The sequence below is a fragment of the Narcine bancroftii genome, chromosome 6, assembly GCF_036971445.1.
Source record: "Narcine bancroftii isolate sNarBan1 chromosome 6, sNarBan1.hap1, whole genome shotgun sequence".
NCBI lineage: Eukaryota > Metazoa > Chordata > Chondrichthyes > Torpediniformes > Narcinidae > Narcine > Narcine bancroftii.
This window is the reverse complement of record NC_091474.1, coordinates 183,878,877-183,891,896: the sequence shown is the minus strand read 5'-3', so window position 1 is coordinate 183,891,896 and position 13,020 is coordinate 183,878,877. Positions and strand designations below refer to the sequence as shown.

At 38.4% G+C, this 13,020-nt stretch overlaps 1 protein-coding gene across 7 annotated transcripts in view; it reads right to left on the bottom strand.

The window, feature by feature from the left end:
- nkain2 (sodium/potassium transporting ATPase interacting 2) overlaps window positions 1-13,020 on the bottom strand; it is a 544,966-nt gene that overhangs the window by 34,246 nt on the left and 497,700 nt on the right. For all 7 annotated transcript variants that reach the window (XM_069886894.1, XM_069886895.1, XM_069886898.1 and 4 more), the window contains one exon: window positions 9,180-9,240. In XM_069886894.1, coding sequence (XP_069742995.1) covers window positions 9,180-9,240 — 61 coding nt within the window. The remainder of the gene's footprint in view (window positions 1-9,179; window positions 9,241-13,020) is intronic.

Below are 13,020 nucleotides of genomic sequence, written 5' to 3'. Positions count from 1 at the left end.
AGAGCTCCGAAATTCGACACTTCTCTGTTGAGAAGGAGGCTCAGGCCATTATCGAGGTGGTACAGCACTGGAGACACTACCTTGCTAGCAAACAATTTACTTTGCTGACCGACTAATGTTCAGTTGCCTTCATGTACAACAGCCAGCAGTGAGGTAAAATTAAAAATGATAAGATAATGAGGTAGAGAATCGAACTTTCCACCTACAATTACAATATCTTGTCCTGACCTGGAAAACTCAATGACCCTCCAGATGCTCTATCCTGTGGAACATTTGCCAGCACATAAATAGCCCTCCACAGTGACCTCTGCTACTCCAGGATCACCAGGTTCTTCCACTTTATCAAAGCCCGCAATCTGCCTTACTCCATTGAGGAGATCAGGACCATGACAGAAACTGCCAGATCTGTGCGGAGTGCAAACTGCACTTTTATTGACCAAACAGAGCACACCTGATAAAGGCTTCCTATTGCTTTGAACGCCTGAGAATTGATTTCAACGGGTTCCTCCCCTCCTCTGACCACAACGTGTACTTCCTCAATATCATTGACGAGTACTCATATTTCACATTTGTCATTCCCTGCCTGGACATGACGACTGTCACAGTCATCAGGGCCCTGTCCAATCTTTTCACCTTGTTCAAGTACCCCTGTTATATCCATAGCGACTGGGGGCCCTCTTTTATGAGTGAGGAACTGCATCAGTACCTAGAGCAGTGGTTCTCAACCTTTTTCTTTCCACTCACATACCACTTTAAGTAATCCCTATGCCATCGGTGCTCTGTGATTAGTAAGGGATTGCTTAAGGTGATATATGAGTGGGAAGGGAAGGTTGAGAACCACTGCTCTAGACCCAATTGTTTCTGAAATATTTTGCTTGACAAAAATTGTAAATTACTAAATGCCTGGTTGCCATAGTCATTACTCTCTCTTCTGAGACCAACCAGTCCTCATGGAAATGGTCTGTCTATCTTGTCAATTCATATCAGTAACTTTAATCAAATTAACATAAATTTCAGGAAGCTAAACTCTAAGCTATGGGGCCTCTCTTCAAATTTGAGGTATTGTATACAGTTACGATAATCTAACTACATGAAGGATAAAATGGAAAGAGTGCAGAGAAGATCTACTTCGATGTTGGTGGGGAACTTGAGGAACTGAGTTACAGGGAAAGTTTAAACAGATTAGAACTTTATTCCCTGGAGTATAGAAGAATGAGGGGAGATTTGATGGGTATAGACAGAGTAAATGCAATTTGGCCTTTTCCACTAAGGTTAGGTGAGATACAAACCAGAGGACATGGGTTGAAGATGAAAGGGGAAATGTTTTAGGAGAACATTAGGGGAATTTCTTCACACAGAGAGTGGTGGGAGTGTGGAATGAGCTGCCAGATGAAGTGGTCCAATGTTATCATTTAAAAACAATTTGGATGAGATGGGTATGGAGGGATATGGGATGGATTTAGGTCAGTGGGACCAGACAGAATAATAGTATGGCACAGACTAGAAGGGCTGAAGAGCCCGTTTCCTGTGCTGTAAAGTTTATGGTTCTACCCAACAGCCTGGCATATGAGGCATCATTATCTTGGAGAGTCAGAACGGAATTGAGGGTAAAGGCTATTGCATCATCTATGGACTGGTTTGGGTGGTAGGCAAACTGAAATAGGTCCAATGTGTTCTATCACCAGCCATTCAAAGCACTTCATGATCATAGTCATCAGTGCCAATGGGCTGTAGTCATGTACACAAACAATGGATACTGCTTAATGGGCATCACTCTAATAATCTCGCAAAGGACACTTTATCGATGTGCGGCTACCACTGAAATTTATGCAGTTGAATTAATTTTCCCCTTTTTTCTTAAATCTTGTGCCGCCAGCACATATGTTGAATAGGTCATATAATTGTTACCACAAAAAGTTTAACAATTAAAGATTCCCTTATCCCCTGATGACTAACTAGACAGTATGTGTATATGCTCTCACTGTCTCTGTGCAAATGGATGATGCCTTGTACTAATTCTTTTGTTGTCCTATTACCATTTGCCATCCAAACTTCCTCTTGAGTGGGTGCTTCAGATATGGTGTAACAGTGGCTTTGTGTATCTAATATATCATCTACTCCTTGCTTTCCAGTCAGTATTGTATGGTAGTAAAGGTTGTTTTGAGAAGCACTAAAGCAATTATGGAACCATTTAACATCCTCTTTACACCAAAGAAGTAGCACTGTCTTTACATGAGAGGAGAAAAGTTCATTGGCATGCATACAAAGGATGACCTATCTTGGGCTCACAACACCTACTCATTAGTTAGGAAGGTGTAGCAGCATCTAAACTTCCTCAGGAGGCTGAGGAGCGCAATGCTACCGGCCCCCATTTTGATAATTATTTATAGGAGCTCTATTGAGAGTGTCCTGTTTGATTGCATCTTTATGTTGTATGGTAGCTGCAAGGCATCAGACCAGAAATCTATTCAGAGAATCATTAAAATAGCTAAGAGTATCACTGGGGCCTCAATTTCCTCTATAGACCACATTTACTGGGAGCATTGTTTAAATAGAGCTCAAGGCATTATACAAGATCCTTTCCATCCAGTGCACTACTGTCAAGGAGATGATAAAGCAGCATCAAATTCAGTCCTGCAGGCTGTGTATCCTGCAACTGTGTAAGTCATCCCAAATATTTATATATATTTACTTTGATTATTTATATGATCAATATGTTCTGTCTATTGTGTGTGCACCTTGGTCAAGAGAGATGCTGTTTCATCTGGTTGTATATGTACAATCTGATGATAATAAACTTGTACTTGAGAAAATGGGGATAGTTCAAGAGGTGCAGCAGAGTTAGCTCTAGAAGGGTTCCAAGGATGACACCAGGATCATCTGAGGCCTGATAGGGGGAATACATATCTAAGGAATGAAACCACATCATAAGACCATCAGAGTATTGGGTCATCAGATGCATTGGCCTTGCAGAGTTAATGATGTCAGAAATGATTGATCACAAGCTCATGTGTACCTGATTTTCCTAGTGCTGATAACTACGTCAATATAAGGCTGTGCTTTGCACAACTAGAGACACTATATGGACTTGTGTAACTAGGTGAATTAGTAATTTTGTTTGATGTAAAGACCAAACAGTGAAAGTGATCCTTTGACCCCAAAAACTGGAAAGATACACAGGATTTAGACAGAATGTGATTTTGATTGACTAGAATGTTACCAAGCTTTCAATTGTTTCTTTTGAAGAGAAACAGCACCTTTGGGTTCTGCTCCTTGTAAAGTAAGGCAATTTGATGAAAGTTCTCAAGGCACCAGTGGGGACTGATAAAGTAGATGGAGTTGGTCTTTTGACTGGCTGGGATGAGCAGTGGTCTGAGACAGTTGGTAGTTTATTTGACCAAAAATTTCATGAATGAAAATGTACATGATGATACCATACTCTGGTGGACTCGTGGTGGGGCTTCATTCCATAGCAACATAGAGACATAGGAGTATGGAATTCCATTCTGCAAATGGCAATTGATGCTCAATTAATTGTTAATTTTAAAATCCAAGATCTTTCATCAACTATCAGCTTTTTAAGTTTGTGCTTAATCAACTAGAATCTTAATGAATTGTAGAAAAGTCTTGAGAGGCTGAATGGTTTCTCCAGTTCTTTGCTCCTTTATTCCAACATAAAATAGGGTGAGCAGCTAAAACATTATCTCAGTTGGTACATCGGAGAAAATCAATCTTAATTTAACCTAATCTGATTCCTTAGCAGGAAAATTTTCATGGAGAGAAGTTAGGAGCAAAAGTTGTGTGGTGTTATAAAGTTTTGGAAGAATTATATAAAATGCAAAAAAAAATGGTAGTACATGACATGTTGGTAGTGTTAATTTAAATGGTGAAGAGGTTTGGCCATTCGTCACCACCCTAGACCTGTTTCCATTGGTCATAGAACCATTAGCTCAAGCAATAAGATAAAATGATAATATTAAAGGGATAAAGATTGTAGATGATGAATATAAGATTCATTTGTTTGCTGATGATGTATTGATATATTTGACACATCCAGACCAATCTTTAAAACATTTGCAAGAATGTTTGGAGCAGTATGGCGTATTATCTGGGTATAAAGTAAATTGGAATAAAAGTGAAATATTGCCAATTTCACATGGGGATTATAGTGAGTGTAGGCAGATTACTAAATTACGATGGTCTGATAAAATTAAATACTTAGGAGTAATGGTTAATGCAAAATATCAATCACTTTATAAATTAAATTATGTACCATTAATAAAAAAGATTAAGGTGGATTTTATTAAATGGAAAGATTTACCATTGTCATTAATAGGTTGGGTAAATTGTATCAAGATTAATATTTTTCCTCGTATTCAATATCTTTTTCAGTCAATTCCTTGCTTACTTCCAAAAGTATTTTTTCAAGATTTGAATACGGCAGTACAGAAATTTTTATGGAAGGGGAAGTTAACAAGAATAGCACTGCAGAAATGGGCGTGGCGGTATGCTTTAGGAGGACTACAATTGCCTCATTTTCAAAATTATTATGAAGCCACACAATTAAAATTTATTAATAGGATATTACACAGCCCCCCAGTTGGACTAAAGTGGAATTAGCTAGTATTTCTGAGTCTCAGGTTCATCAGTTTATATTTAAGTGGAATTCTAGTTTACTACAGGGATATAATGTTCCAGTTTTAAATCATTTATTAGGGATTTGGACTATTATAGGTACGAAAGGTAAGATATAAATTCAAACTCCATTATATCAAAATAGGCATTCGTTTTTCGTTGAATAATAGGTATTTAAAGGAATGGGAATTTGTAGGTCTAAAGGTGATGGAGGATTGTTTTGAAGAAGGATGATTTCTTTTTTTTAACCAACTTAGAGAACAATTTGGAATATCAGCAAATTCTTTATTTGTGTATTATCAAGTTAGAGCATTGGTAAGGGATAATTTTGGAAGAGAAATGAAAATAACTAAATTAACAAAATTTGAATTTTTGATTTCGCACTCATTAAATAAAATTTTTACTTCTGATATGTATGCTTTGTTGCAGGATAGTATGGATAAGCCAACTTTAAATAAATCTAGAAATAAATGGGAAGGGGTTTTATCTTATGATATACCTCAGGAAGACTGGGAAACTATGTGCCAAGATGGGGTGACTTAAGTACTTATAGTATGGTTAATTATAATTTTTTGCATCAGTTGTATTTGATCCCTAAGAAATTGAAAAAATATGGATTTAATAATTTGGATTTATGTTTTAATTGTGGACAACATATGGGAACATTTTTGCATTAAATCTGGCTTTGTGATAATGTCCAACCATATTGGGGAAAAAAAATTAGAGTATTTTTTGAAAAATTATTAAAGATTAAGTTGCCATTAGATCCAGAAATTTTTTATTGGGTTATATTGTATCGTTGACTGGTTTGGGGTTGGATAAGTTTCAGATAGCTTTTGTTCATCTTACATTGGTGGTAGTGCAGAAGTGTATTGCAATTACTTGGAAAGATCTTCTTTGGCTTGGCTTCGCGGACGAAGATTTATGGAGGGGGTAAAAAGTCCACGTCAGCTGCAGGCTCGTTTGTGGCTGACAAGTCCGATGCGGGACAGGCAGACACGGTTGCAGCGGTTGCAGGGGAAAATTGGTTGGTTGGGGTTGGGTGTTGGGTTTTTCCTCCTTTGCCTTTTGTCAGTAAGATGATGTAGAAGTAAATACAGTTAATTGGCACAGTGAATTGAGATCCTGTATTTATATGGAAAAAACAACATATAATTTATATAATTATACATTTTTGTTCAAATGTGCCCTCAGTACCCTCTCAAATCCTTGTTCCTTGCAGGGCACCAGAAATGGGAAGAACATCTCTCCTTTGAGCAGAGGAGACAACCCATCAGGAAGGTGACCACAGCAATGAACCATCGAAGGGCTCAGAGGCTGAAGGACCCACACAGACTGTGAGTGACTTGCAGCTGGGGGGACTTGCTTGGGCTGAGGGCTGCTGCAGACTGGCTCATGAGAATCAGATATTGGAACAAGGATTTGAGAGGGTACTGAGGGCACATTTGAACAAAAAAAGTATAATTATATAAATTATATGTTGTTTTTTCCATATAAATACAGGATCTCAATTCACTGTGCCAATTAACTGTATTTACTTCTACATCATCTTATTTGAAATGTATGGATTTAGAAATATCCTCAGGTACTATATAGCTTATTTCTCTATTTGGTGGTTATATATTTTTTTGCTCCCCTTGTGGGGTATGCTGAGGGTTGGGGGGAGGGTGGGGTGGGTTTATGTTTTAGATTATTTGATATTATTTTTATGTATTGTCTTTATGTATTTTGAAAATCTGAAATAAAGTTTTTACTGAGAAAATTTGATAAATTTAATCAAACCTCCTTCATTCAGGCTCAGATAGCCAATCTTGAATAGCACCTGAAAGCATTAAGTTAACTTAATCCTCCCCCAAAAGACTTCTGTCATTTGGAGATTTGAATTTCATTGTCTCACTGCCCTAAAAAAAATTAAGCAAAATCCTGAAGAAGTAAAATTGAAATGTAGAAGCCACCAAGATACTGCTACCCTAATGTTTGCAATAAAACTGCATGCCATTGCCACTTGAGAGCATTTTGCAGTAGCTTTATTATTTATGAAAGAAGCAAATCATAACCAATTCGCCTCTGTCAAAATTGACTGAAGCAAGATTTCCCAGGTTGAAAATTATGGTTTACTTATAAATATAAATTAATTGAAAATGTAACCTAGCTTTTTTAAATCTTTTTTTTTATTTTACAAACTCAGTATAAATTTATTTTTTAAACAAAATTTAATTTCCTTGTGACAATGGAATCAAATTACCAGTCACATTTCATACTGTCAGAAACATCCTCGTTTATGTTGTTGGAAAATGACTCAAAGACATCTTACAAAACCACAGATTTAACAGTTAATTAATATTAATGGTGTAATTCTCTGATGATGTACTTATGTGGGTGAAGTACTTATTTTTACTGCTTGAAATCTGTCCAAACCACAAATTGCAAATTTATTTGTAGCTGGATAAGCTTCAAAAATAATAGTTTCAAGGGATGGGGAGTGCAGAGGCAATTGAATCCTGTAATTTTTGTAATTTTGACAGAAGAATTGAAAATGTTCATGAAAAGCATGTTAAAATACACATTTTATTATTTTTAGGCATTTTCTATAATGGATTTGTTGAACTAACTGATGATTGAGAGTACTTCCTTGGAACCTTAATAAAACTCCTGAAGTGAATATAGCCTCCTTCACAACATGTATTATGCTTTATTTTCACAGCCAAAATTTCAGTAAATATCTATGTCTAGGTTCTGTGCTGTGCAAATAAATAGGGTCTGTTGGGGGTGATTTTGGGGCAGAATATACAGAAAATAAAATAACTGGTTATTTTAAGGCTTGAATTTTTAAATTATCCTTCTCAAGTTTTATAAAGCTAAAGGAAAGAAAATCATTACAATTTTAAAGTAGTTAATCATTTTCTTTGGTTAATCTCGTGATATTGTTCATGGAGTGCCTGGAGCACTTGGAATATTTGATTGATATTAAATGGACCAGCAACTTTGTTGCTTATCCATGAGAACCTGAAGAAGCTCCAATGTTTTTGATGCTTCATCTTTATTAATCTATTACAGTTGAGCTTCCCAGAAGTTTAACACCATTAAAGGATGAATGAAGTAGGTATTCTTCAAGTTGGTGGCGCCAGATGCTCGGCAACAGTCATGAGGAGTTGCAGAATCTGGGTGGCAGTGGACTGGTGCAGGGCACCAGAAATGGGAAGAACATCTCTCCTTTGAGCAGAGGAGACAACCCATCAGAAAGGTGACCACAGCAATGAACCATCGAAGGGCTCAGAGGCTGAAGGACCCACACAGACTGTGAGTGACTTGCAGCTGGGGGGACTTGCTTGGGCTGAGGGCTGCTGCAGACTGGCTCATGAGAATCAGATATTGGAACAAGGATTTGAGAGGGTACTGAGGGCAAGAAAGGCTCCGAAGGGTCTTGGGCGCCGATGGCTTCCTGAAGGACCCACATAAGAAGGCAATTTCATGTAATATTATGTCATATACTATTACATGTCAATAAAGGAATCTTGAATTCATGATGAGGATATGAGATATCCAATACAAGGCTCAAAGAGGGAATAACTTTTACATGGAATATTGTATATCTGATTCCATTGTAACACTCTGATGTCATGATAAACATTTGCAGCTCCCAAGGAGAGGCACCAAGATACTGAGATGTAGAAATTCAGGGTTGTATAATGACATCCTGTTTTATTCCATTGAAAGTGCAATGTTCAAACATTGTGTGTACTTTTGAAAAGAGTCATAAAATTAAAACTCAATTTGCCATAGTGAACCTGTATCAGGCTGGAAAGGTCACCCCAAACTTGGTTGATCACATTATGTTTGCCCTCAAGACTTAGTTTGGATGTTCAACCAATGAAAGAGATAATATTTATCACTATTCCTTTTAAATGCATCTTGGTTGACTATTTAAATTTAAAATTTAGACATACAGCACAGTAACAGCCCTTTCAGCTCATTAGCCTGTGCCGCTCACTTATGCCCAATTAACCTACAATGCCTGGTACATTTTAAATGGTGGGTGGAAACCAGAGCACCTGGAGGAAACCCACACAGACACACGGAGAATGTACAAACTCCTTACAGACAACACAGGATTCAAACCTTGGTCCCGATCACTGGCACTGTAAAAACCATTGCGCTAACTGCTATGCTAACTGTGCCACCCATGTCATCTAAAGCAGACCCATTCTTATTAATATCCCTAACCTTCAATAAGCATTTGGAACAATTATTAAACATTAGTACATGTTGACTGCTCCTCACCACCTCACCATTCAAGTCAGTTTACTTACTGAATGCTTTTTTTTCATTGCATGTTGATATATGACAGCTTTGCAGTAACATTACTTTTTTTTTCTTATACAGGCATATTTATCAATGACCAATGAACATTTTAATGCAAAATGAATAGAACTTGTTCTCGTCCTTTATTTCAGTCAGAAAGTTGATCTACTTTATAAATGTTTATATATACTTCTTTATTTAGTTCTTAGCTTTTCAGTATCTTTGCCATTTGATGTACTTACAGCTGTCTTCCTCCTCAGCAACAATTTTGATGACATAACAGGCATAGATAAAACCGAGAAGCTGGAAAGGAAACAAAATATTCATTACCCACAACAGCCACAAAATGAAACAAAAGTGAGATGGAACAGTTAATTACAATACAGTACTGCCCTCAGCAAAAGCTGTTTGTTCAGCTTGGATTGCTAAATTTAGAGTACAAAATAAGTATCGTTTCTAAGCAATAAAAATCCAGGTAAACATGCAGCCATGACACTGTTTGTCTCATTAGAAGCCTTTAATAAAGATACAAGCAAAGTTTTTGTCAGCATTCTCATTCTCCTTTCCTCCCCTGATAGGCATTCAATTTGTGAGGTTCCCTTCCTTGTACTCATTATTCTATGGCCTATCAGGCACTTCACCAATCACTCTTAATATTTTAAAAATAGAATAATTTATTCTAATTTGAAGATATTTCACTCAGGAATGTATAAATTTTTGTGTGAGACCTGACAATCCAGAACTCAGAATGCGGGTAACTTAGATCTAATAACTAGTCACCATACATCATTTCATTTGGTTTGCTTTTTCATAACGTGGGTCTGTAGGCTTGGAACTGTCTCAATGCTTCTCCACCATTTGTGGCTTTTTGGAGCATTTTGTTGATGAGGCCACCGGGAAATTGGCTGTTCTGGCTTGATTGCTGTGCAATGAGAAAGCTAAAGATAAAGGAACCCTTAGGAGGCAGCGATCACAGTATGATTGAGTTCACTTTGAAACTTTAAAATGAGAGGCTAGAGTTTGATGCGTCAGTATTTCAGTGGAACAAAGGAAATTACAGTCACATGTGAAAGGAACTGGCCACAGTTGATTGGAAAAGCACACTAATGTGGAAGACAACCAATCAGCAATGGGTGGAGTTTATGTGCGATATGAGGAAAGTGTAGGACAGGTACATACCAAAATGAATGAAAATTGTGAATGGAAAAATGAGAAAATTGTGGCTGACAAGGGAGATTAAAGCCAAAGTAAAAGCAAAAGAGAGGGCATAGAAGGAAGCCAAAGTAAGTGGGAAGATAAAGGACTGTGAAACTTAAAAATTCGGACAGGACAACTAAGAAGAAAAATTATGGAATGAGGTTAGCAAGTAATATCAAAGAGGACACTAAAATCTTTTTTAAATATATAAAGAGTAAAAGAGTGACTAACATAGACATAGGACCAATAGAAATGATGCTGGAGAAATTGTAGTCAGAGACAATGGGATGGCAGAGGAACTGAATGAGTATTTTGGTTCAGTCTTCACTGCGGAAGATATTAAAGACATATTGGACTCTCATGGCCCGCTCAGAAGTGAAGTTAGTGTGGCCAAGCTCTCAAGAGAGAAGGTACTTGGGAAGCTAAATGGTCTAAGTGTAGATAAGGCCCCCGGACCAGATGGAATGCACCCTCTAGTTCTGAAGGAGGTACTTGTGGAGGCATTGGTAATAACTTTCCAGGAACAAATGTCACTCCACTGTTTAAGAAGGGAACAACTCAGCAGAAAGGAAATTATAGGCATTTTAGCCTGACGTCAGTGGTTGGGAAGCTATTGGAATTGATTGCCAAGGATGAGATTACGGAATACCTTGGAGTACATGAAAAGATAGGCCAAAGTCAGCATGGTTTCCTTAAAACAAGTAGGGTAGACAGGGGAGATGCAGTGGATGTTGTGGATTTTGATGTTCAAAAGGCCTTTGACAAGGTGGCACACATAAGGCTGCTAAAAAAGATGAGAGCCCATGGAATTACAGGAAGGTTACTAGCATGGCTAGAGCATTGGCTAGTCAGCAGGAAATAGAGAGTAGGAATAAAGGGATCCTATTCTGGTTGGCTACAGGATACCAGTGATGTTCCATGGGGTTGGTGATGGGGCTGCTTCTTTTACGTTGTATTTCAATGATTTAGATTATGGAATAGATAACTTTGTATCTAAATTTGCAGACAATACCAAAATAGGCGGTGGGGGAGGTGACGCTGAGGATACTGAAAGGCCTCAGAGAGATTTGGGTAGATTAGGAGACTGGGAAAAGAGGTGGCAGATGAAATATAATTTTGGAAAGTGTATGGTCATGCACTTTGGTACAAGAAATAGACAGGCAGACTATTATTTAGATGGGAAGAAAATTCAAAATTCTGGGTGCAAAGGGACTTTTGAGTCTTTGTGCAGAATACCCTAAAGACTGACCTACAGGTTGAGTTGGTGGTGAAGAAGGCAAATGTAAATTTGGTATTGATTTCTTGAGGGAGGGCATACAAGATGCAATACTGAGACTCTATAAAGCCCTAGTGAAGACTTCACTTAGAGTACTGTGTACAGTTTTTGGGATCCATATTTGAGAAAGGGCATGCTGGCATTGGAGAAGGTTCATAGAAGATTTACTAGAATGATACCAGGAATGAAAGGGTTGGTAAATGAGGAATGAATGTCGGCTCTTGAACTGTACACGGAGTACAGAAAGGTGAGGGGGGACCTCTTAGAGGCATTTTGAATGCTGAAAGACCTGGACAGAGTAGATGCAGCAAGGTTATTTCCCCTGATATGGGGTTCTAGGACAAGAGAGCATAATCTCAGGATAAAAGGCCATCAATTTAAAACAGAGATATGGAAACATTTCTTTAGTCAGAGGGTCATGAGTCTGTGGAACTTGTTGCCACAGGTGGCTATGGAAGTGGGTGTATTTAAAGCAGAGTTTGACTGGTATTTTATTAAGGCATCAAGGGTTATAGGGAAAAAGCTGGGGAGTGGGGCTGAGTTGGTAGATGGATCAGCTCATGATCAGAATGGTGGGAGTAGACTTGATGGACTAATGGGTCTACTTCTGTTCCTATACCTTGTGATTTTGTGAATCCTAAATCAGGAGACTGAAATACAGTTCTGTCAATAGTTCACAAATTAACAGGAACATTTATTGTTTAATTCAAAGCAGTTCAATAAAACAACAATATCCCAGAGTGGTTCCGGGACTGTCAAGAATAAACTTTATTGTCGCTGCTAATAACAGTTCTGTGATTTTCCAAGAGCCCACTCTGGCACATGCATAATGAGGTGCTGTCAGAACTCAAGAGTAGCTAGATTCTATTGCAAAAGCTGGATGCTTCATGGTGGAATTATTTCAAGGACCTCTTGTGCACAATGGATTAAAGAAAAACATACAGAGGTTTCAGGACAGAAGAAAAGCTAGTTGTATTAACATTTTTTGCAAACTCTTGTGGAAGATAACTTTTGTGAATATGCTGTGGTAGTGTTCTATTCATCAACAATCCAATGTCTTCCTCTCATTGACTATCTCAGTAGCTTGCTGACTGTGCAGTACAACTGGAGCACTTCTCAATCCACTAGAAAAGCACAGGAAGAGCAAGAGGTGGCGGTACCTTCTTCCTCATCACTCTCTGTGATGCTTGAACCTGGCAGTCCTGGCTAGACCTGAAACAGCTAACTGTGAAATGCTGTCACTACTACCTGGCACCAGAATTTGCATTAGTTACTGTATCTCTTTTTCTTTGGCTTGGCTTCGCGGACGAAGATTTATGGAGGGGGTAAATGTCCACGTCAGCTGCAGGCTCGTTTGTGGCTGACAAGTCCGATGCGGGACAGGCAGACACGGTTGCAGCAGTTGCAGGGGAAAATTGGTTGGTTGGGGTTGGGTGTTGGGTTTTTCCTCCTTTGCCTTTTGTCAGTGAGGTGGGCTCTGCAGTCTTCTTCAAAGGAGGTTGCTGCCCGCCGAACTGTGAGGCGCCAAGATGCACGGTTTGAGGCAATATCAGCCCACTGGCGGTGGTCAATGTGGCAGGCACCAAGAGATTTCTTTAGGCAGTCCTTGT